The sequence below is a fragment of the Vulpes vulpes genome, chromosome 12, assembly GCF_048418805.1.
Source record: "Vulpes vulpes isolate BD-2025 chromosome 12, VulVul3, whole genome shotgun sequence".
Classification (NCBI taxonomy): domain Eukaryota; kingdom Metazoa; phylum Chordata; class Mammalia; order Carnivora; family Canidae; genus Vulpes; species Vulpes vulpes.
In genome coordinates, this window is record NC_132791.1 from 93,532,973 (window position 1) to 93,557,604 (window position 24,632).

The following is a 24,632-nucleotide window of genomic DNA, read 5'->3' on the forward strand; positions in this document are numbered from 1 at the left end:
CAAGCAAACCACCCCATAAAAATTAAAATGCTACTGCAGAAGTCATTGTGGGGAATCTTCAACGAAATCACTGCACTGTACAATTTTAGAAACTTTAAAGACCAATATCTGCACAATTTTGTTTCAGGATCCCTCTGCTTCCTCATCCCGCTCTTATCATTCCCTAACTGATACACTCCGAATAGGTTTCTGTTGTAATGACAGCTACGCGTCTGCACATCAGCCTCTCCCTTCTCAACAACCTGCAGCTAGAAGAACGTGGCCTCTATATTTTAGTATTCTTGGTGCTTAGCAAAGCAGCCAGCACATGATAGGGACTCCAGTGTGAACAGATGTATAGGTGGCACTGACAGTAGGAAAAATGTCCTCAGCATGCATAGAATCCACACTTTGGCCTCCCTGTGTCACCCACCCATGCCCATTACCACGAGCTATGCCTTTCCTTCCACTAGTTCTGTCATCTGAGGTCCACTGCCCCTTATCTCTTTAAATCCTACCGACCCCCACCCTGTGAGGTACTGCTACCCAGAGTCTGGTCCATGAACCATTTCATCAAAAAAAGATTTAGGGTGCCTCTTCACAGGCAGATCCCTTGGTCCCAGAGCAGACATAATAAATCAAGACCTCTAGGAGGGAAGCCCAGTACTGTGCATGTTAAATAATTTCCTCAAATGATCCTGATGCCCACTATCCACTGGCCACACTGAAAGGCGAATGTCAAGTCAAACCTACCTTCAAAGCTAATCGACCAGTCAATGTCACATTGTCCCATCCACCCTGAGCACTGTGTGTGACACATAACCACTTGGCAGAAGACTCCAGCCCTACGCTCATGGTGACATCACAAGGTGTAGGCCATTTCTTTAGAGAAGAGTCCCAAAGGCACGGCCATAGAATAGGTATGGGACCTACTGGCTCCCATGACAACAGGCAACGGTTTCTTTGACAATTTATTATTGATCTTGAGCAGTAATTTGTTTCTCCCTAATTCTAAAATCAGACCTGAGACAATTTGCAGAGGTACAATTTTACGGAACATCATGCAGATATGGAAATAGGAATAAAAGGTGGAAAGGGCAAGACAATGAGGTTAATAGAGGAAAATAAATACCATACGATAAAGAGAAGTAGTTCTGAGTTTCCTAGTGACCAAAGAATATGAAAACACGATCATTTATAATACTTCAGCATTCATAAAACACAAGTCGCAGTGGGGGGCGAAGGGGAAGCCCCTGAATTTCCCTGATGTTGGCAGTCTGACTCACGCATAGATTCGTATTCTGAAAAGCATATCAATAACATGAAACACCTATGCCCACTACTGCCCGGGGAGGTGCAGTGGCTCATCCGTGGTTGCCTTTGGTAGGTGAAACACACAGTAGGTCATGGGTATCTACAGGAAAGTTATAAGCCCTTGTTACACTGAAGAACAGAGAACCAGTGGCATCGATGTGGGAATTCAAAGTGGTGGTACTAGAGATTTTTCCTCTTTTACTAGGATACCTGACTTGGCTAAATGAAAAAATGGAAATCTTTACATCAGTAGGTGCATCCTCCTGATACCAGCATTAGGACATCACCCTAACACAGTAGCACACTTGCATTTCTAGGGACTAGGACCATCAATGGGTGCAAGAAAACTGTAAGACTATGGAAATTATGGGACTGTGGAATTTCAAAATGATAGGCCTATGGAATTGGAATGTTCCTCGGTACGTGCTGATTATTTGGACATTGACAGGGGATCTTAATCATTCAGCCTGGGTACGCTTAATAGTGGCAAACATCTCCACCCACTCAGAAGCTGACCGTAGGCACAAGCTGACTCATCGAGTATCTCTGGTTCCCATAATCTGTACAGCTCCCAAATGCCCTGCTTTATTTTACCTTACGCCGGTATAGTGCTTTAGCTTTTTAAATTTCTCTCAAGCATTACTTCAAGTTCCAGAGAGTACATAATGTCTAAGTTCTTCCAGAAGAATATTTACTGCCTGAAGTTTCCCAGTTGTTTTTTTTATGGTTTCCTATCCTTACCATAAGAGGATGTGTTAAGTTGCATGACACGCAAAGAACGTAAAAATTCTTTGTATTGGCCCCTTACTACAAACAAGTCCAACAGCTGGTAACTTTGCACATAGGTACGTAGTAAAATGTACCAAGCGCTGCGCTAAGCTTGTTACGTGTAGCGTCTCAACGAAGCCTCACAACCACCCCAAGAACTAAATGCAGTTATTATGTGCTGTTTTTACAGGTGACAATACCACACTGACCTAATGCCACCCACTAAGGGATGAAGCCCAAATACAAATGCAGGCCTCCGGCAACTATTGGTATAACCCCTCCAGAAGGCTACCGTCCAATCACCAACTGGAGGGATTTCCAAGGGAACAAGAATGCTATCAAAGCCCTCTATATAAATAACATCATACTCCTTTTTTATTGCTGCCCTAACAAATTACCACAAACTTAGCAGCTTAAAACCACCACAGTTCCGTAGGTCAGAAGTCCAACATGGGTCTCACCAGGCTCAAAGCAAGGTGTCAGCAGAAGTGCTTTCCTTTCTGGAAGCTGTAGGGGAGAGTCTGTTTCTTTGCTCATTCAAGTTTGGCAGAATTTAGTTCCTCGCGGTCGTAGAACTGGTGTCCCCATTTCCTTGCTGGCTGTCGGCTGAGGGCCCAGGCCACCACAGCCCTTGGCCTGAGGCTCCTTCCTCCATCTTCCAAGCCAGCAACAGTGGGACGAGTCCCTCCCGCACCTGGACCTGCCTCCTCTTCCACTACGTCTCTCTGCCTCTTCTGTTGTCTTTAAGGGCCCCTGTGGCTAATCCTCCAGGACCATCTTCCTCGTTTGAAGATGGCTGTTGAGGAATCTTCATTCATTCCCTTCTGCCAAGGAAGGTGACAACAGAACCCCAGGCTAACACCAGGGGGCACATGCCATGGAGGCCAGGCTCCATGCACTCCAATACCAGCACTGACCATGGTCACATGTCTCACCCATCTCCCAACCACACGGTTGTCCTGGGTTTTGTGAACTGTGCACGTGAATAAAAGTGCTTAGGAGAAGGTCCTTATATGATGAGTTAGGGAAGCATCTGAAAGGAGAAGAGCGTGTCACCTGCTTGAATTGACACCAGCTAATTCCCGGCCCCAGAAGAGGACACCTCTTTTTCGCGTGACCTGTTACAGGTGTGTGCTGGCCAGCAGAATGGAGACAAACCAGGTGGGAAGTCCAGCTGAATTTCAATCTGGTCAGTCCCTGGGCTGAGCGGCCTGTGAACAAGGCTTTAGTTCACTACTCTCAAGTCTCCTCTTGAGCCAATTAGTTTCAAAAATGGAAACATTCTCTGCAGCTTGACCACGATTCTAAGCTCAAACCGCTGCTTTTAATTGTAAGGAGAAATGAGGGAAGGAGTTCCAGGAAGACCAGGTTAAGTCTATTTAAATGTCTATTTAAACCACCGCATTTCAGATTTTAGTTACTGGAAGTAGCACTTTTTCCACGAGTTATAATCTCTTAGGTGCTATTCGTGAATTTGTCACCTAATTTCCCTTCTTTATTAAACATTCTAAACTTAACTGAAGGAAAGAAAAAAATTCAAAATACTTTTAAAATTTCAAAAAGCCCCTCGATGCCACAGATACACATTACAGGGGCCGGGCGTGCTTACCCAGACAACTGCAAAAATGTCCTGGCTGGCCTCCCCATCTCCAGCCTCTTCCACACGGCTACCAGAAATATCCTCCTAAGCACACATCAGCCATTCCACAGCCTTCCTGAAAAGTTTTAAGTAGCAACTCACTGCCTACAAAATCAATTCCAAACTCCTCAGAATTGTTTCAATATTCCTCCCTAAGGAATATTGAAGGCCTAAGCCTACCTTTTCGACCTCCTCACCCACCGAGTCCCATATCACCTCCAGGTCCACTTGCCTCAGCTCCAGCACCTCAGACCTCACTATACCCAACGCCCTACCGCCATTCCCCTCATGGTTTCATCAGGCAGGAATGCCTGTGCCTCCCACATCCACCAGCAGAAAGCCAACTCTTCTTTCTACACTCAGCCTGAATGTCATGTCTCCCCATAAATTAATCACCTCCTCCTTGGTGCTCCCATAATATCCTGAAAAAAAAAAATAGGTGTCTTTATCACAGACACCACCATATTCTGTTTGGCGTCAGGGTTAGGTGCCCATACGTCTGCCTCCTTCTCTGGGGGCAGCAAGTGCATCTCTCCCTCCCTACTAGAGTCAATGCTTAGCCTGGTGCCCTGAGGGAGCTCCGTACACATACGGGACAACCAAATTAAATCTGTCATTTCTACACTGATGACACTCCCTGGGCTTAAGGAACTTTTTTGTCAGGGTATGTCACCCAGTGCCTCAGATCCCATTCCATCCGAGGCACACTGTCACTGTATATTCCAGAATTTAAAAGGATGTGACAACAGAACCTATATACTTGTCTTCATGTGCTATATGGGAACTTTTTAATAAACAGATTTCTTTTTCCTTTTGCGTTCTTTGGGGGGGGCGGTGGTATGTGGTCACTGTAAAATCTTTCCACTTTTCTGTTTGTTTGGAGTTTTTCACGATAAAATGTTGGCAAAAATTAAAAGATGAACTGCAACTTGGAATTTGCTTCCTCAAGAAAGGTGTAGAAGTAAATCAAAATATTTGCAGAAATCAACATGGAGGAAGCCAAGAATTCATTGTGGAACTGTAAATGCAAAGCACTTAGGTAAGAGTTTGGTAAAACATGTTTGCTGCCCAGTAGGAAAAAGTATGTACTGTAGCTGACCTTAGAGAATCATGGAAATAAATCTCTCATTCCAGCGAAATGTTCTAGTGACATATTTTATTTTTGTAGCGTTAACAGGGCTACCCCGGTTGTCTCTGTGGTTTTAGTGATGCAAGGTGGTACTTCAGGAGAAGTTTCGATTCTGAGTTCAGGTTCCTATGAGCCAGGCCCCGAGCACCAGAAGGGCCACGAAAATCGAACACCCAATGAGACAGATCAAGTGCATGAGAAAGAGCAGGCATCTCTACTGTCCTGAAAACCCAGGTGAAAAAAAAGTCAAGGCGATGACCCATTTGCTTTAGGAAAGAGTGTCTACTATCATCCCACACTGAGACAACAGAAGTTAGACAATGGACCACAGACACAAGATAAATTGTGACTCTAACAAGAGCTGGCCAAGTGGGAAAAAAAAAGTGAGAGGACAGAGATTACAACAGCCAAGATGCCTTAACCTTAGAAATCCTGAATAATGCAACATTATACACTATTACTTATTCCTAAACACAGCCAAAAAAAAAAAAACAGTCAAGATATGGAAACAATCTAAGTATCCATGGACAGATGAATGGTAAAAGGATTGTGATACGTGCAGTAGAGTATTATTCGGTCTTAAGAAAGGAAACACCATGAAACACCTGACACACCATGGATGAACCTAGTGGACATTACGCTAAGTGAAATAAGTCAGACACACAGAGACAAACACTACATGATACCACTTATATATGGAATCTAATGAAACAAACTCAAGCCAAGAGTAGAGTGGTGGTTGCAGGGGCTGGGGCAGGCATACATGGAAATGGGACGACGTTGGTCATAGGGTATGAACTTTGTTACACGTGTTGAATTCTAGAGATCTAACGGATAGCATGGTGACTATATAGTTAATACTGTGCTGTATACCTGAAATGTGCTGGAAGGGTAGATCTCAGGTGTTCTCACCACATACACACAGAGAAAATGACCACTATAAAACATGATGGAGGGATCCCTGGGTGGCGCAGCGGCTCAGCGCCTGCCTTTGGCCCAGGGCGCGATCCTGGAGACCCGGGATCGAATCCCATGTCGGGCTCCCGGTGCATGGAGCCTGCTTCTCCCTCTGCCTGTGTCTCTGCCTCTCTCTCTCTCTGTGACTATCATAAATAAATAATAATTAAAAAAAAAAAAAGGAATTCGACTTCCTTTTAAAAAAAAAATTAAAAAAAAAAAATAAAACATGATGGATACGTTCATTAGCTTGATTGTGGTGATCGTTTCACAATCACTTGTGTCAAATCATAATCATGCACACCTTCAATATATACAATCTCTATTTGTCACTCATACTTCAATAAAGTTGAGGGGGAAAAAGAAAACCCTGCCGAATTGGGTGGGAGTCAGGTAAAGGGAATATATACTATATAATAATACCTCCCTCTACATTTATACATATCTTAAAATTATATATGCAAGGTCATCACTGACAAATAGGAATCTGAAGTCATCTCATATCCCTCTTGGCCAGACTCTTACAGTTCATCGGACAAAACGTGGAGAACTGGATCTGCTCCTTTGATGGCCGGTATCAGCTCTGTCTCTCTCCCTCGGACAAGTGTCATCTCTGTCTCTGTCCCTCAGACAACTCCTCTCATCCTAAGGCTACTATCTATCATGGAAATGAAAGTGGTTATGTCTTGCATACTCTGGTAGAGAGAGCAAAGTTTAAGTGGGAGAAGGGGGGGGGGTGTTTTCGGTTCCAGGACCTACCTGTCTCATTACACATAATTTAAGTACTGAAGAGCTGTTTAATTTTAAACAACTTTTATAACAGTCTATAAAAAAAGAGAAACATCACATCTTGCATGTGCTTACTACAATTTGACATTTTTTCCGACCTATTTGGACATGCTTGTGCCTACTTAGGCAGTCTCCCTGGATCAGCCGCTCAGAGATGAATTCTAATTTGTTTCACCAACGCTCTGGAAATACAGTGAGGCAATAACGCACGTCTGTTCGGGCAACCAACCAAGAGACCACCCTCCCCCTGGCCAGACCTCTCTGCTCCTGGGTAGGGGTATCTCAACCCTGCCCATGGCTTTGATCTGTCTTTGGGTTTTAAATGCTCCCTGTTGCCTAGTGGGGAGCTAAGTGAGTTTGCTTCAATAGACATTATGTCACCCCCTCAGCCCTTACGTAAACAGAGTGTCTAACACCTTCGCGATGTAAGCCAAGCCATCGAGCCTGAAGTAGAGGCTGACAAGATAAGTATTTTGTGTCGGCACCTGCAGGCGTCGTGCCTCCTCGCATGCAAGCTTTCTGCGTGGCACAACCAGGAAATTTAAATTCAGACTCAGCAGCAATTCTTTCTGACTCCTACTAATACTTATTAAAGTTATAATGACATCAGACAGAGGGAAAATAATATTTCTTCTTCCTGAGGGCTTTTTTGTTTCCCCTAAACCATCTAGAAAGTCACAGAACATAAAGCCTAAAGGGAGAAGGCAAGGTCCCTTTTTTAAAACTGTTGCAAACAGAAAGAAGTTAAAGAGCACTTCTCTTATCTGCAAGGTGTTTCACAGTTTATAATTCTCTCACTCAAATGTTTGAAGTTATTGGTGAAGAGACAAAGACGACACGCATACACCCAGTTTTATTTTTGGACAAACAGACCTTTGTGAGCGCTTATTCAGGATCAAAAAGGTTAAGGTACCAGGTTAGGTACTTGGGGGTGGGAGGTGTCAAGATGAATAAAATATTACACAATAGTGAATCTGAGAAGTTGTGGCTGAAGGTGATTTGCCCAAATCCGGGCCAACCCTGGAATTCAAGGTTCCCACACCCTTCCTGTGAGCCACACGGAGCTCATGTGCAAAGGCACATCTGAAGTTACCAAGCTGCTCTGTGGCATTCTGCACACTAAGGAAGGCTCCGAACATTCTTCCAAAGGGTCATGGCATGTGGGTGAGCCCCTGTCAGAAAGGCTACCAGGATGAGATGGATTCGAACCCAGGGATAAAGAGTAGAATGGAGAATGTGGAAATGGGCAGTTGTGCAATATCATCGTTAAAACTCGGGAGAAATAAAGGCCAAGAGGAGGCAATCACGGGGAGACTGGCTAACAGAAGGAGAACACACACAAAGATGGGTGCAGGAGGGAAAGCTCAAAGGGGTGGGACTCAGAGGGGCATTGGGGCTTTATTCAGGACTCCGTGAGGATCCAGGGAAGGGAGGGCTGGGAGGGCAGAAAGACGAGCCAGCAGAGATGCATGAGTGGGTTAGCCAGGGAGGAGAGAGCACACAGAAATCCAGGCCAACATCACTGAGACCTCATGCAGGGAACCTGGGGAAAAAATGGAGAAAACCGGTGGAAGGGAAAGATCTCAGAAGCAGAAACAGCAAGCCTAGCCATTGGCTGGATGTGGGAGGAGGGCAGAGATTGAGGCCTCATCCTGGTGCCCAGCTCCCTGGTTCCCAGACCCTGGTAGATTCCCACACCAAATGCCCCAGAGCCTGCCAGGTTCAAGAATCTGCTCCTTAACAAATACTCGAGATCTGTGCTGACCCACCAATTGTCACCAGCCCACAACAAGTACAAAAGTGGAGGCCGCTCAGTTTGACAGTAATTCAGTAATTTCATATCAATGGAATCCAATAATGCAAGATTGAGGGTTGATTTTATATGGATTTGGGTTTTTTTTTTCCATTTCACTTTTCTAATAACTCATTTTTGGTGGATCTTAACAAAAGCATAGGTCCACATAAATTAAAAATAAAACCAAAAAAACTGGTTCTTGTGCAAAGATAGCTTGAAAAGCACAGTGCCAAAGGGTTCTGGAGCCACATCACGCCTGGACCACACTCTGAATACAAAGGGCAGAGAAAGAGAAAGGAACACATCCACAGGTGCTCAGCACGGACAGACCTCCGCTGGCTCACTCTGGCCCTCTGACTACCCCAACTGCCGGACTCCCCATCCCCAGGCCACATCATCTCTGTGGCGGGGCACTGAAAGCCTAGCACCTGCCTGACATCATGCCCTGTGGCCACATCTCATCTCCTGAGTCCCGTACCTGGGTGTGCTCCCCCAACCCCCGACCCCATGGCTATCTCAGCCCCATGGGTAGGTCTAATGCCACATGCCAACCCTTCTCAATCTTTTGCTGCTTTTCAGGAAATGTCCCAAAATACAGCAGGAGTCTATAGGATAGACAAAGAACCAAGAGGGAGCAAGTAGCATTACAGAAGCTAAGGAGAAATTTTTTTTGCCTTATGGCTAGCTGTACAGTCCTTTCAGAGGAGGGGGTGGAAAAAAGGTCTCAAAGTGACAAAGACTTGTGGAAAGCAAGACGACGACCTGGGACAGCAGAGTGATGGGGACAGAAGTCAAGGGGAAAGGAGAAAGTGGGTAGAAAGGCAAAAGCAGCTTCCCTTGGTCCAGAATTAGGACATGGCCAGGTAACTTCATGAAGCTATTCCATTATGAGACCTGAGCTATTAGGAACATTAATACAACTCCAAGTAACTTTCTCCAAATTCTCCCCTATCTTACTATCTACTAATATTCAGTATGAATTTGCAGCTATAAAAGTCTCGGTTTTTGCCTTGTTGAGATAATAGGATAATAAGTGACATCAGTCATTCTTCCAGGCAAAGACCATAAAGAAATACAATACTTATGTTTTCTTGCAAAAAAAAAAATGTAGTTTCCACTTAAACTTACAGAACATTTGGAGAAGGATGAGCATAAGGGGAAAAGTTAGGGGTAAATTGGAGTCTACTTTCATAAATTTCTTGGACTTGTGCCCTACCTAAATTGCCAGAATTTAAAACAGAAACACAGGAAAGCATCTTTGTGATGTTTTCCAGAAGGATCAAATCTTTTAAACTTGAGTATTTAGAAACAAGATGTCAACAGGATCGCTAACAACCCAAAAGTACCCCAGTATGCTTGATCTCGAAATTAGAAAAGATTATTTGCCTATTTTTGCTATTATTTCCTAAAATAAATATGGGAGGTGAGCTATAGGATAAAAGCCAATCACAGCTGCAGAGAGCAAGCTTGACCCCAGGAAGGCTTGACCCCCACAGTTCTCTGTTCCAAGATAACCATTCACAAACATCTTCAGCAAATTCCTTTCTTCAGGATGTTCAAAGCTTGTGAGATGAATGCACGAAGAGCAACGTCATCCATGAAAAATGGGGATTTTCACTGAAGTTCCTGTGTTAGGATTATTTCATTCCCCGGCATAGGCAGGTGTTTAAAAGAATAGCTCAGGATATGTTCATTATCTTGACTGTGGTGGTGGTTTCACAGGTACGTGTCTGTGTCAACACTCATCAAGGCGTACGCTTGAAATAAGCAGCTTAGTCTATCAAGAAAGCGGATTTAAAAAATAAAGCATCATTCAGAGAAACGCAACAGGGCAGATTCCCAGTGTTGAGTCCTGACACTCTCTCCTTGGAGCTTCTCTGTGTTCCACTGAGTTAAGAGGTCATGGCCACCAAGAATCCAACCAGGGAAAGCAAAATCCCTGCAAGTGTTTACAACGGAGGGGATTTAATGCGGGGAGCAGGTGGTGTGGAAAGCTGTGACAGAGTCAAGCAGCCAAACAGGTTATGGCGAGACACAACCCCGTGGCTTGGCAGAAGCAGGAGGCCACATCCAACCTCAGGAAAGACAGTGCCCCCTGGAGTGGGGGTGGGGTGGGGTGGGGGGGATGTGGCGCCTGCAGGAGGTGGAATAAGGCAGCCCCTTCCAGAAACAGCTGGAGTCCCAGAAGAGCAAGGAGCAGCTAGCCTGGGGCCCCCCACCCCCCGCTCCACAAAGATGACCGGGGGAAAGTTCAGGAGTGGATCTGGGGGCGTAGAGGCCTGAGTCTGACACAGAAAGCACTTACAGAGCAAAAGTGAATTCAGAGAAAACCCTATTAAAGCAAATAGGCAGACTTCTTCACTGCTGGGCTGGTCAGAGCTTTAATGCACCGGTAGACTTGTAACTCTCAGAGGGGAAAGAGATATAAATGAGATTTCTCCATGATCATCCTCTGCAGGACATTTTGGAAAAGGAGCGTTCCACAAAACACTATTTGGAAAATGCTGATCTAGCCAACGCTCTCCCATTTTACAAACGAGGAAAGCTATTTTACAAGGAAGAAGACCAAGAAATTCCCTAAGTGGCTTGAACAAGATAGGATTAAAAAGGGACAGCACAGAGACTAGAGCATAAATTCAAGCATCCTAAATCTTAATCACGTACTCTTTCCCCAAGTCTACATTGAATTGGCCATAAGTACTTTCCAGCACCATTAAGAAAACCAGCAACTTAACCGTTCTAGGGGCTGATGGGTCATTTTGCTTGTATAACATCACCAGACTCAAGGGCACGCATATGAATCTGCTGTGTTAGGTCAATGAGCAACCAAAGGCATCAACACTATGAGGAAAGAACAGAGAGGAAAGAGGAAATTAATGCAACTGAGTTGCTAAATTTACTAATAGGAAGAAAAGGGAAAAGCAGAAGAGAGAAGGAAGCTATCCTCCACTGGGGACCTACCTACATCCCTGAAGCCATGTTGGATTCCACATCTTGTAATGAGGATAACAAATGTGCGTGCCTAACAATAGGCATCAAATGCCCTCAACTAAGCAAATGAAATAACCAAGGTGCCGGGATTTGTGGGAGCAGTTCCCAAAGCTGGTGTTAAGGGATTCCACTGTACAGAGATCCCCAGAAAAATGCAAAGGCCTATTCCGTGGCCCCCTGGGAGAAGTGCAACTCTCCAAAGGTCTTTGGCCGAGGCACTTAGGTCCTCCTCGCTATTCTTAGTCCTGCCCTGTGGTGTCCTTTCACTTAGGGCTCCATCAAGCTTCTATCCTACCAGAGGGCTGTACTTAAACCACAGCACATCCTAAGTCAGACGTTACAGACCCAAGCTAAACTTCTCAAGCGCATTGATACCGCCAGGGCCCCAAGATCTCCCCCCTTTTTGGGAGGTTTCATTGTGAGTGGGGGAGGGAGTGGGGAGGCAGGAGGATTGAGCTAGAATTTGGTATAAAATGGAGGGTTGCATGAGAATTGAGAATTCATGAAGTGTCTCACCTGTACAATGCTTATACATATTTTTTTTAAAAAATACCCACAAGTTCCCAAAACATCTCAAATTGCTGTTTGTTCAACAGCAACCTTTTAGAGTTATGTTATTTTCTTATTTACCATTTATCTGTGTTGCCCTATCTCACAGAAAACAGTTCAAAGAAAATAAGCTTACTCTATATATCACTTACCAAGACATCTAGATTTATGGGGTCTCCATTAATTTAGTGTTAATCTAATCAAAACAGTCTCTCCTGAGGAAATCTTTTAAGGTCCCCTGATCCTGCCTTTAGGGCCAGTAAAACATATTTTTGTGAGTTTCTCAATCCAAAGGCACTCTAAGTTCTAATATGGTTTCAGAAAGGAAGGAAAAATATTTCATCTCTCCCCTAACCCACCCCCCAAATTTCAACAATTTACAAGCACAGAATTCCTATAATTCTTGTCCATTCTTCAGGCTTGACTCCCCCAAATCCTGCAGAGCATGGATCAAACAGGGCACAAGCCAGGGAGAAATTTAATCGCTCATATCTCTGCCTAAGGGATTGTCTAGGTACTATGGTGACAGACACCTCAATGAAAGTATGTGGAGGAAAAAAGATTTTTAAACTCCCAGACTTTAAAAAAAAAAAAAAAAAAAGGTGGGAGGAGGGATTTCTAATGGATTTGGGGTCAACACACACAGAAGCACAAAATAAGGTCTACGGAGTCCATCGAAATCCTTATTTATACACCAATGTGGTAAGACCACAGAAACAAAACAGTATTCAACAAAGGCATTTTGTTTTTTTCCCCCCACAAAACTGCCGATTTTGAATTTTCATATTCCCGTTGGTTTGTTTTTCTGGTTACATGTACAGCTTCTCCACAGAGGAGCTTAAGGGCAGTGAAATGACTCTGGGTGATACCATAATGAGAGATATAGGTCCTCCATCAGTCCGAACCCAGGGAATGTTTGAAATCAAGAGTGAACCCTAAGGTGATCAATGAAATTGGGGTGCTAATGATGATCAAGGTCAGTTCCTCAAGTATAATGTTGACAGCAACCCAGGCAATGGTTATGGGGGCGAGGAGTACATGGGAAATCTCCGGACCTTCCACTCAATCATGCTATAGACCTCAAACTGCTCTAAAAAATATAAAGTCCATATATATGTTTTCAAATGCACAGCTTCTCCGTTAACTTACTCTGACATGGGAGTGTTCAAATAAAACCTGGGGGGGGGGGGGGGGGGAAACGAAGTAAAAGTACTAGCACCTGAGTTTGTAGTTCCCAAAGCTCTGTCTTTAGAATATTTCAACGTAATTCATAGATGTGAACGAGGGGAGAGGAAAGAACTGGTGTCCGAGATTGAAGCAAGGCCAATTATACAAAATCTCCCAACCTAATCAGCATCTAAACTCGCTCACACCAACCACAGGGTTATTAGCTCACGCTCTGCTGATGCACGAATCAGAATTTTTTTTGCCAGCCTGTGTTCATGGACAGGAAGCCAACAAGACTGTAAACACAGGAACAACAATCAACACACACAGATGTCTGAGGCTGGAAGTCACATTCGGGACAAGGTGAAAAGGGTAAGTGGCAGGAGAGTCATAATAAGGATGGAGGCGGATATCAAAGTTCAGTGTGTAGAGGGCTCAGGGCCCGGCTCGGCTCGGCTCGGGAGACACTGTTTTCTGCCTGCGGCAGAGCCTCGCACTCACCCCACCCCACCCAGCCACCCCCACCGAGCTCGCTCTCGGATGATGAGAAAACAATCTGAGCCAAAAAAAAAAAAAAAATCAGCAAAACGAAGCAAGGACGGCTGAGGCCCAGCCTATCCAGCAGGATCAGTAATCAAGGGCGTGTGCCCGTGAACCTGAAAGTCAGGAAGGCAGCCCCGCTCGGAACCAGAACCTCATTCTGCAAAAATGTCTAAAGGGGAGTCTTCTATCCAGTCATCTGGGACTGGGCTAGAGATAACAAGACCGTGGGGACCCATCAAGGAATTACCTGATGTCATTTAGATACCACTGCTATTATAAACCCAATCGTTTTAAGAATGGACTCGGGAAGGGCAGGAAGAGAATCAGTGCCTGGAGATATCAGTTGAACAATGCCACTCATAGCAACCTGGATTTCAACTCACTTTCAGAGCAGAGAACAATTCTTTGGGGTCCTCGGTGCTTCGGCATGCCAAACAAGGGGATATTTATAGACATGCCCTGCTTTTTCTTTTCCAAAAGCTGAGTTCTAGGAGAGAATGCTACCCACGGAGAGAAAACCCACAAAATTCCAGATCTGAGCTTCCCCACCTCTCGCCCAGGGCAGTGCTCTTGCATGCTTTTGTAATTTCTCCTTAATTAACCACTCCTGCCTGACCAGTGGCTCTATGGCCCTATTCCTCTGATGTATTAGGATCTCTGTGGTTGTCCCTCAGCCTTAAGATATAACAGCAGTGAAGAAGAAAGGGTCCTGACTAAATCAAACAAATTTAACTGCAGAGAAGTGATTAGATGATATGCAAAAGCCTTTAAAGCTCTAAATCCTATGATCTATGGGTAATAGATTTACCAAAAATCCCAAACTTCCTACTTAGGATAGTGAAAACCTTGCTTTAAAATGGGGGGTCTGAAAAAAAAAATAAATAAAATAAAATAAAATGGGGGGTCTGGGGATGCCTGAGTGGCTCAGCAGTTGAGCGCCTGCCTTTAGCCCAGGGTGTGATCCTGGAGTCCCAGGATAGAGTCCCACATCGGGCTCCCTGCATGGAGCCTGCTTCTCCCTCTGCCTATGTCTCTGCCTCTGCCTGTCTCTCATGGATAAATAAATAAAATCCTCAAAAAAAAAAAAAAAAATAGGAGGTCTGTTGCTTGGGCACCTGGGTGACTCAGTGGATGAGTAGACACTCATCAAACCTTTGGCTTGGTCATGATCCAGGGGTCCTGGGATAGAGTCCCACATTAGGCTCCCTGCAGGAAGCCTGCTTCTCCCTCTGTAGGTTTCTGCCTTTCTGTGTCTCTCATGAAGATTTTTAAAAAATAAATAAAAAATAAAATGGGGGGAGGGGTCTGTTGCTTGGGCATGTTTCCCCAGATAAAACAATGTTATGGAAGGGAGCCATGTCCCCAGCCAGCTCCAGAGTCTAATTTTATACATAGGGGACTGAAATACTATATTTACAGTGGGGAAAAAAAAATGATAGAGAACAAAAAAATCCCATCAACTTCAGTGAACTACAATTATTTTCTAATGCTTCCAAGAGGAAGATGAGCAGCTACAAGTCTAAGTTCTGAGAATTTCTGACGCTCTCAAAACCTTCAGAAGGGTGATGGCCCTGCTCCTTGAGTGAGTCCTGCTTGCATTAAAAAAAAATGGTTTTCCTTCTCCTTGATTTAACTGTCACCACTTTCCTATATTCCAAGTAAGACTGGAGCCAATCTCCAGCTTCCCAGTTTCCAGAGGGCAAGGGTTGAAAGACAGCACGGCCAGGGGGTTAGAGGCAGTGGGGGTGTTATTAGAGGAGAGAAGGGGCTTGAATAAAAGCAGCAAGCTGTCACAATGAAAACAGAGGAAAAGGCTTCAGCTTTTTGTGAAGAATACAAGAGAAGTGGGCAGCTGTGCCCCACACCAGGCCCTGGGGGATAGGGCCGTTGCCGGCTGCTTCGTTGGGCTTGGCCATGGCCACCACCATGAGGGTGGGCACAGAAAGGTTAATGTGTGACAGCTGTTTACATCCAGGAGGACTCTGTCAATTGTTCATCTCTCAGAGTTTCTATACTGATTTCTACTCCTTTCACTTAGGTATTTATGGAAGCTTCTAGCCAGGAACACAATCGCCTGATGAAAATCCCTATTGCCTGCTTTCCTGCCCTATTCTTTGGAAGGGCCAAAGAATATGAGGTGACTAAAACTCAAGCAAGAGGAAAGACAGAAAAAGCAGGATGAGGCTCAGTATAGAAAAATTAAGAGAAAGCTGTCCTGGCTTTATATTAAGAAAAAAATAAGCATTCCATGCACTAATTTTCAAATACAGGAAGGGAGGGCAGAGAGTGAAGGACAGACTTGTGGAAAAAAAAAAAATCAAAGAACGCTGGTGAATCATCCAAGAAATGTCACCCTCTTCGTTTTTGTTTTTGTTTTTAAGATTTTATTTGTTCAGAGACAGAGGCAGAGACACTGGCAGAGGGAGAAGCGGGCTCCCCGCGGGGGGGAGCCCCATGTGGGCCAGGATCCCAGGACCCCTGGCATCAAGACCTGAGCCAAAGGCAGATGCTCAAACACTGAGCCACCCAGGTGCCCCTTTGTGTTCCTTTTCTAATTCAGCTCTTGCAACTGACGGTGAGGCAGGATGCAGGGGCTGTCATCTTCGGGAGTCTGCTAAGCAACCACCGTTGACACCCACATGCACCCACCCACCCCCGTATTTAAGTAAAATATTACTTTGAAATCCAACATTTAAAGTCGCTCAACTCTGAAAACTGTGAGGGCACCTTCTGAATAAAGTGCTGAATGTCATTCCTGCTCCCCTCCCCCGACGCACAGGTTTTTCTATCAGTAGGAATCCTTCCTCCAAGCTAATCAGAGGTGGGCTCTTCAGGAGAGGAACTAAGCATGATTCAGCACATTTAAAAAGGACTTATACCCATTCTTAGAAGGACAACCAGAGGAAACACCATCTGAGGTCGAAACAATGATATCTGCTTGCCCTTTGATCTGAGTTTAAGAACACTTTGTACAACTTTTTTTTGTTGTTGTTGAAATACCACTATTTGAAATTTCTTTAGGACATCTCCTGCTCCTTTGAACCACACTCTGGCAACCAAATTCTCCAAATTACATTCGCTGTGAGTAGCTTGCAGGCAGGGATTTATTTTCTGCTAACAAAAATCTTCATAAGTACAGGCAGCCTCCATGAAAAATAGTACCACTGATCCTATGTTTATGAGAAAAAGACAGTACAGTGTATCTGGTTACAAATACAAGTAGGGAGTATTCCATTTTTCTTCTAATTTATGTTTCCCAAGGGTAATTTTGTTCAGAAGATTGCCAGTATTTTTAGTACAATAAGTTTCTTGTTACTTGTACTAATACATACCGATTCCCTTTTCTGAGCATAATTTGAGTTTTTTATTTCATTTTTACCCTAGCATCTAGAGATCAACACCTCATTAATTCAAAATAAATGAAGTCTGAAATGCAGAGATCTAAGGAAACCTCTGCACTACTCTTAAATGTGATGCACATCAGAAATACACATATGGGTAAGTAACCAAAAAAAAAGGTGTATTAATAAAGCATTAAGACAGACATCAGATGCCATTAACTTCCACGTCCTAAATAAATGCCTTTACTTCAAATGTCTTTGACTTAACAGAAATCAGGTATATGACTTCCAAATAATCAGACCTTCCAGATTACTGAAATAGGAATTTTAAATGAAGGATAGGTCTTTCTTTTCATTAATTCAGTCTTTATTAAGCATCTTCTATGTGCTCCGCATGATAGTAAGACTTAGGTTTCAATGGTGGATAAAGCCTGACTGCCTTTTGAGGCTGCCACCCAGAGGAGTGACGAGTAAGCAAATTTTAAAAGGAAAAAAAAAAAAACAAACTCGTGATTAGCCCGAGCAAAGGGAATAAGCAGAGTTCTGTGACTGTAAAGAAGTAGGTGGGGGGGGGGGGGGGGGGGTGAAGACAGCACGGTTTTCTATAGAGGGGTTAGAGAAGACTTTTCTAAGAAGGTGAGTTTTAAGTCCTAAAGGATATTTCAGGATACTTCTCCAAGGTCACCAAATTGGCAGGCCTGCTTATGGGACTGCCAAGACATTTTTAGCATTGGAAAACAAGCAGAAAATGGCATCTGTGGCCCTGAATGAAGGCACCCACCCGTCCAGGCACCCTGCACACCAGCCAGTTGGTGCTACCGAGGTTACACACCTCCAGCCTATTCACCCAGGGCATTTAAGACGGTCAACTTCAACAACAGTGACCTGGTCGAGGGACCAGCATTTGGGATCTGTGGGAGCGACTTAATTGTTGATTCATACTTCCTGATGGCCACTCTGGCTGAGAAGGCTCAGGATGTTTTAAATGTGTTTCATGAGTAAATTGTTCTCTCTTCTCAGGGAAAAAAAAGATGTTTACAACTATGTGTCACTTTCTCATACTTTCAGTTTATTTACCTGACTCACTCAGGGTAAAAGTACTTTAAAACCTGTAACTTTCTGTAGGTTCTTAAATGAGTCCTGTGATGCAGCAGCTACCATGCCCCGGACATGGAAATCTGCAGAATTCTCCCAACATCCTTATTCAAAGAATCCATATTGCTAAGCAATTACTTTCTTCAAATGAACTGTCCTCATGCTCAGAGTTATGATAATCAGATTTTATCACATTTTAGCCTCTCATTCTGAAATCCTCTTTCCTACAGCTAAATGGATTACGATTAAACAGAATTGCTGGACTGGCAGGTGGCATGGCTTGTGACTTGGATTCTACTTACCTGGAAAAGGTCTCCCCCCCATCCTCATTCCACCCCCGCCCATGTGGACTCCACGGCTGGACCTACAGATAGTGACAACTTGTAGACGGAAAGAAAGCCCAGTGCTATGACAGGAGGGGCTTGGGGCAGAGTTTCCTACCCAGGAATCTCTGCCAGTTCCACATTAGCCTGTCCCAGGCCTGAAATGACACTTCTGTGGAATTCTCTTGGAGTTTCTCCATGTTGTTTTTTTGGAACCTTGAAGTTTCCCTTATGAGAAATATAAGTTAAGCCATCACCTTAGCAGGCTTAGTTGAAAACCAGCTCCAAGCAGTGTGACTCAGAACCAATGTGTACCTGTAGACCAGGAAAGGTCAGACAAGCAAGGAACGAGGAGAATTTAGAGGTCTTTAAACACAGTAAATGTCACCATCCTTTACAAACTCTGCCTCAAGCCAACTCTAACAATTGCAAATAGCACCTTGGCAGTGGTTCCCCAATACTGGATTCACATGAGGAATCTTTAAAACTACGGATACCCGGCTTCCACCCCAGACACTGGTTTAATCGATATGAGGCACCCCCTGAGCATCTTGACTTTTAAGACCCCCCAGGTGATTCTAATGTGCAGCACTAACATAAGGAAGCACTGCTTTTAATATTTGACTCGGATAACCTTAATTTCCATCACACATCAGCATCTCCTGTGTCCATGATGGCACATTAGAAATACCAAAGGTTCTTTAAAAAAAAAAAAAATTACCAGAGCCCACCCCCAAAGACTCTGACTTAGTTGCTCTGGGAGCAGCCCCAGCATCCCTTAGGTGCCCCAGGTGATGCTAATGGACAGCTAAGGTTAGCGCTCTGGTCTAATAAGCCCAGGAACTGTTCTCCAGAGACTGTAAATGAGTCTCCATCAAAGAGCCAGAAGTACCATTCTTCCACTTTGCCCAGGTTGGGACTACCCCGAGTGGTAATAAAACATCTTCCCCCAAGGCTGTCAGGACACCAGGGAGGGGGATGGCAAGAGATGGAATTCACTGAGCCAGAAGAAGCAGGGAAGGTAGCAGAATAAGAGGAGCGCTGGCCCTCCACACCGTCCCTCCCTGCAAACTTTACTGACTGCAGTCAGTCCTTAGAAGGCTTCCTGGAGGTGCCTCAACCTTGGATTTGATTCCAATAAATTGTGAAAAATCCTACCCAATCAGTACTCCTGGCACTGCAAGTAGCCAGATTGGCAGGCCTTGAGCCTCCACTCCCTGTGAGATTCTGTTTCATGAATTTCCCAGGAGGATTTCTGCACCGGTTGGATGCCAACGGGACCTCCCCCTTGGGCCCCCATTCCTTTCTTCCCCCAAAGCCCAGCAGAGCTGAGAACCATCTCACAGACCCAGTGATCGTTCAAGTAAATAATGTCAAAGGACAGACGTCTTTGACATGGCTCTGACAAGTGGCTGGTAACCCACTCTGGGGCCTGGGCAGGGCCACGCGTCTCACACGGGAAGGGAAGTGCGCGGACACCCCCCCCCCAGGTGACCACTGCGCCCCCACATCTCCCTGCCCAGAACGCATCCCCTACATCCCTGATCTAGGCTGAGTCACTTTATGAATGAGGAGTAGCACAGATCAGACGCACTGATCCTGGAGGAGGAGGAGAAAAAAAAAAAGTTTTCCTTGCTCTCACTTAGATGAGAAAACTCGAGGGAAAAAAAAAAAAAAAAGGCTATGTGACTCCGTCCGGGTTTGCCACAGAACATTTGTGGCGGAGCCCGATTTAGCCGCCCTTGAATTTCCATTCTGTTGCCTGGCAACCAGCTCAGACCAGCTCAGCGCCCAGCCCCGGCCCCTAACCCGCACCCTTTCTCTGCCCGTGCGGCTCGGGGAGCAGCGATCAGAAAAAAGTTCAGGCTTTAGGGGCGCCGGCCAACGGCACGTGAGCTAAGGGCCTGGGTGGGCTCCCCCTGGCTGGGCTGGGATCCGCTCCCAAACCCGCGCCAACCCCGTCTGGCACAGCTTCCCGGGTCCTGCCTGCACCTTCTCCTGCAAACCCTCCCTCCCCCCGAATCCGCCGATTCCACTTAACGCGCTCACGCCAAGTTGCCAAAGTGCTCGGCTGCGGCTACCAGATGCCCTACAAGGCCCCGGTGGGGAAACTTGCACTCGGAGCTTTGAGGGTGCAAAAGGAAGGAGGGGGGAGGGGGAAAGGGTGTTGAGAGCCTTGTGCTTCCCAGCGGGCTACACCCGGGCGGGCCTTCCGTGCACAAGCCCAGCTAACCTGGTCCCGGGCCCGGGCTTGCTGCAACGCCGCAGCCCGAGAGCCCGCGCCCCCCGCGCCCCCCGCGCCCCGCGCCCCGCGCAGCGCACGTGCAGCCGCCGCCGCGCAGGTGTCGGGAGCGCAGCCCGCCCGCCCTCGCATCCCCGCGCACCTGGGGGGGGCGCCCCTCCACCCGCCCGGCCCGGGCCCCGCTACCCCGGATCCTTACCCAGGTTCACGAAGCTCATGACCATGTCCGCGTCGTTGAGGAAGGCGCTGTCCTGCGCGCTGGTCAGTGCGGACGCGCCGCCGCCGCCGCCGCCGGGTCCCGCGGCCACGAGGCTCCTGCTGCCGACCCGGGGCGCCGCGCCGGGGGGCGGGGACGGGCCGGCCCCTCCGCGGGGCCCGCGCGGCCGCCGCTGCTCGTCCGCCTCCCAGCCCTCGTCGTCGGCGGCGGCCAGGGCGTTGTACAGATCCAGCATGAAGAGGGGCGCGGACTTCAGCCGCCCGGGAGGGGGCTCCCCGCGAGGCTGCTGCTGCGGGAACGCCGCGGGCTGCGGCGGCGGGAGGCCGTGCAGGGGCCGCGGCCGGTGCGGGAGCCCCAGCACCGACAGGATCTCCTTCTGCATCTCGCGCTTCTCGTGCGTCTTGAGCCGCCGGTAGAGGAAGCCGGAGGAGGAGGAGGAGGAGGAGGTGGAGGTGGAGGACGGCGGCGGCGGCGGCGGCGGCGTGGGCTCCGCGTGGCCCGGGCTCCCGCCGTCCCCCAGCAGCGCCCCCCCGGCGGCGGCGGCCGCGGCGGCGGGCAGAGGCGGGGGCCCGCAGCAGCTGCACAGCAGCCCCCACCACCAGCACAGCCACGGCGCCCGCGGCCCCAGCATCCCCGCCCGGCCGGGCTGGCCCCGCGGGGCGCGCAGCGGTGGCCCTCGGCGTGAGCAGCCCCCGCCACCTCTCGGCGGGCCCGCTTCCCCTTCCTGGCGCTCAGTCCCGATCCCTCATCGTCCCGGGGGCGCCCCCGAGGGCCCGGGCTGGAGCGGGGGCGGCGGGGGCGCTCGCCCGCGGAGCCGCTCGGCGCGGGGCGGCCCCACGCGCGGGCGCGGGCGCGGGCGCGGGCCCCTCGGAGGCGCGAGGTCCGGGCCAGGTGCGTCCGAGCCGGGCCGCGCTGCAGCCGGCGCCCTCGCTCTCGCCCGCGGGCGGGTCACGGCGCGGTCACCGTCGGGCCTCGCGGCCCGCGCACGTGCGCCGTCCCGCGCCCTCCGGGCGGCTCAGCAGCCGGGGCGGGCGGCCGGCAGCATCCCCGCGCGCGCCTCCGCGGGGCTCGCCCCGCCGCCGGGGACCCCCGCCCGGCCGCCGCGGCGCCCCGAGGGGCCAGCCTCCTCCGCCACGCGCAACTTCCCCGCTCGCAGGCTCCGCGCCCCTCGACTCTCGGGCACCGCCGCTCGGCCCCGCGGGCGGAGGCGGCGCGGCTCTCGGCGCAGGGCTCCCGGGGCTGCCCCGCGAACGCCGCGCGCCGACCGGCCGGGAGCGAGCAGCGCCCGCCGCCCCCGCGCGCGACCTCGCAGCCTCCCGCCTCCCGGCGCCGCGCTCCCCGCAGCGGCCAACGTGGGCTCTCTGGTGCGCGTCTCGCTCAGGTACCGCACTCCAGCCCCGGGAGGCCCCGCCCCCCGCGGTGACGGACGGGCCGGCAGCCAATGGCGGGGCGCGCCTCGCCCGCATTTGAATAGGCCCGCCCCCTTCTTTCACCCTCCCTCTCCGGGGAGGCGTCGCCCGGGCCGCGCGTAGGTTGCGAGTCCCGGGAATTCTCCCGGAGGCGCCCGAACTAGGTCGACGGGGTCCGCGCCCTAAGGTAAAGCGGCCGTCGTTTGCCATCGCCTAAGAGGCCTCGCTGGATGCTCTCGGTACATAAAAGCAAAATCAGCTGCTAAGTCACTGCCACCTGTATGAACAGGGGAAGCACAGCAGTAGTTCCTATTACTTAGTGTCTTTTTATGGGTGTTCAGCGGACACGTGACTGCTGAAGGCGGCTGCGGGAAGCTGGGACACACCCTCGGAGAGGGGGGGCAAAGTGGAAGCCAGAGCCAGGGTCCTGGGGGTTTGGGGGCCGGATACCCTGATGGATCTCTTGATTCTGGCCCTGCCTTGGCTTCTTAGGCTAGTATCTTAAAGGAAGGGTGGGGGTGGGGGGGGGTAATTAGGTAAATATAACAGAAAAGCCACCCTCTGCTTTTGGTAATGTTTCAGGGCTTCTCCAGTTTTTCTGTTAACTTTTCATTTTCATGCATCGAGATACAATAAGGCCTTTCGTGAATTATTATAGATAATTCCACATCAAACATCTGATGGGGCTTGGCGTGCTCCCATTCAGGGTGATAGACACGGGTGCTGAGCGTTGCCGGCAGCACTAGGCAAGATCAAGCGGAGGGGACACATGTTGCGCTTGCATGACAGGTACACTTCCCAGTCATGGAGAGGGCCCAAGCATCAGCACCACCATCTGCCATTCAGGATGCAAATCCTCTTGCTCTCACACTATGAGATCTATAGATCTAGAAACAAATTCACTAAAAACACTGGGATCTTTTACTTGGCGAAAAGTACATGTATCAGAAAAGGAAAACTTCGCTGACTGTCTTAGTTCACACAGTCCAAGGCATTTCTGAGCCGGTCCAAATAGACATAAGCTGTGGGATTCATGGACTTCAAAGATCATGGGGTTTCTGCTGATTGACATCCGATAAGCGCCTCTGATTTCAAAGAATCTATTTGTTCATGGGGAAGGGTGTTCACCTCCCCCCACCCACTGAACTGCTCTTTCTCCCCTCTGGGCCCAGACGCAGTGATCATTTAGTCTTTAATTCTACAAATTTAATTTCTTAATTCAAATTTAATTCTAAGAGTGAAGTCTTTAGTTCTACAAAGGTCCATAGCCATTGACCTCAGGCAACACAACTTCAACAACACTGAAGGCTGATCTTCAGCAGGGATTCTTTTCATGTGAAAAGAAAATACATCACTACTCGGTCTGGGATGCCAGGATCCTTAGAATTTAAAAGCTTCCATCACTTCTTTCTCCTCTATGGGACTTGTTTGGGCATAAAATCATCGCAGTGCATAAAATCACAGCAGCCAAGAGCTCTGATCAAAAGATCTGAAATCTCAGCAAGTGTATGTAGGCTTCCTGCCAAGACCCTTCTCCTTTCTCAAACATAGTCACACCTTCGTCTTAAGACGTCTAGTGAGACACAAGCAGAGTAAAAAGCAGTTCCAACCTATGAGGCAGTGGGGAAAGTACTGGAAAGCTGCAAAACCCCTGAGCATAGACAAGGGCACCTAGGTAGGGCTGTGCCATTTAAAACACAAAGATAGGTTGTGACCCATCTATTATATGTGCACTTATTGTATATGCACGTATGATCTTGTGGAGAGCACTATATAGGTGTACACACATACAATCTTCCCTTTATCCTAAATATTTGGTTAGAAGTAGATGGACCTTGTGACCCGGGTTGAAATGGCACTGAATGTATCAAACATCTGAGCAAGAGTCCTGAATTGAGTCTGCCATGAGCCTCCCATCCCCATCAAGATGACTTCTCAGTTCCTGTTGAATAGTGCTGGAAAAGGAGGTGCCCCCACAGGAGCACACAAGTCTTGTAAGAGCCAGAGGGAAAATATGTAAAATGAAACATGACAATGACCCTGAGGGCAGTGACATTCAGCTGAAGGCCACAGAAGAGGGGGTGCTCTCTTCATGTCCCCACCACTCCCAGCAGGTGCACGTGTTTGCAGGAAAACACTAGAAAACACCCTTGGAGTGGATAGTGGGGCAGAGGGGGGATAAAGAGATGCAGCTCTAACATTTTCATAACCTCGAAATTTTCCAAGACCGCTGGATCTCTAACCCACCACCTCACCCAGTCCCACTTCTCTGACCCCTCCCCAGCACCCCCTGAAAAGTCTCAGGTTAAAGAGCTGGAAAAAGTCCAGATGTGATTCCGGAAGGATGGAGTCAAGGGAGAAGGAGCAAGTGTGGTTGGGAGTCGG

The 24,632-nt window shown here is 48.0% G+C and overlaps 1 protein-coding gene across 1 annotated transcript in view; it reads right to left on the reverse strand.

Moving 5' to 3' along the window:
- The window catches only part of BMP6 (bone morphogenetic protein 6), a 150,967-nt gene extending 129,371 nt beyond the window's left edge, over window positions 1-21,596 (reverse strand). The window contains exon 1 of the mRNA XM_072729164.1: window positions 20,821-21,596. Coding sequence (XP_072585265.1) covers window positions 20,821-21,469 — 649 coding nt within the window. The 5' untranslated portion in view covers window positions 21,470-21,596. The remainder of the gene's footprint in view (window positions 1-20,820) is intronic.
- Window positions 21,597-24,632: the final 3,036 nt, after the last annotated feature.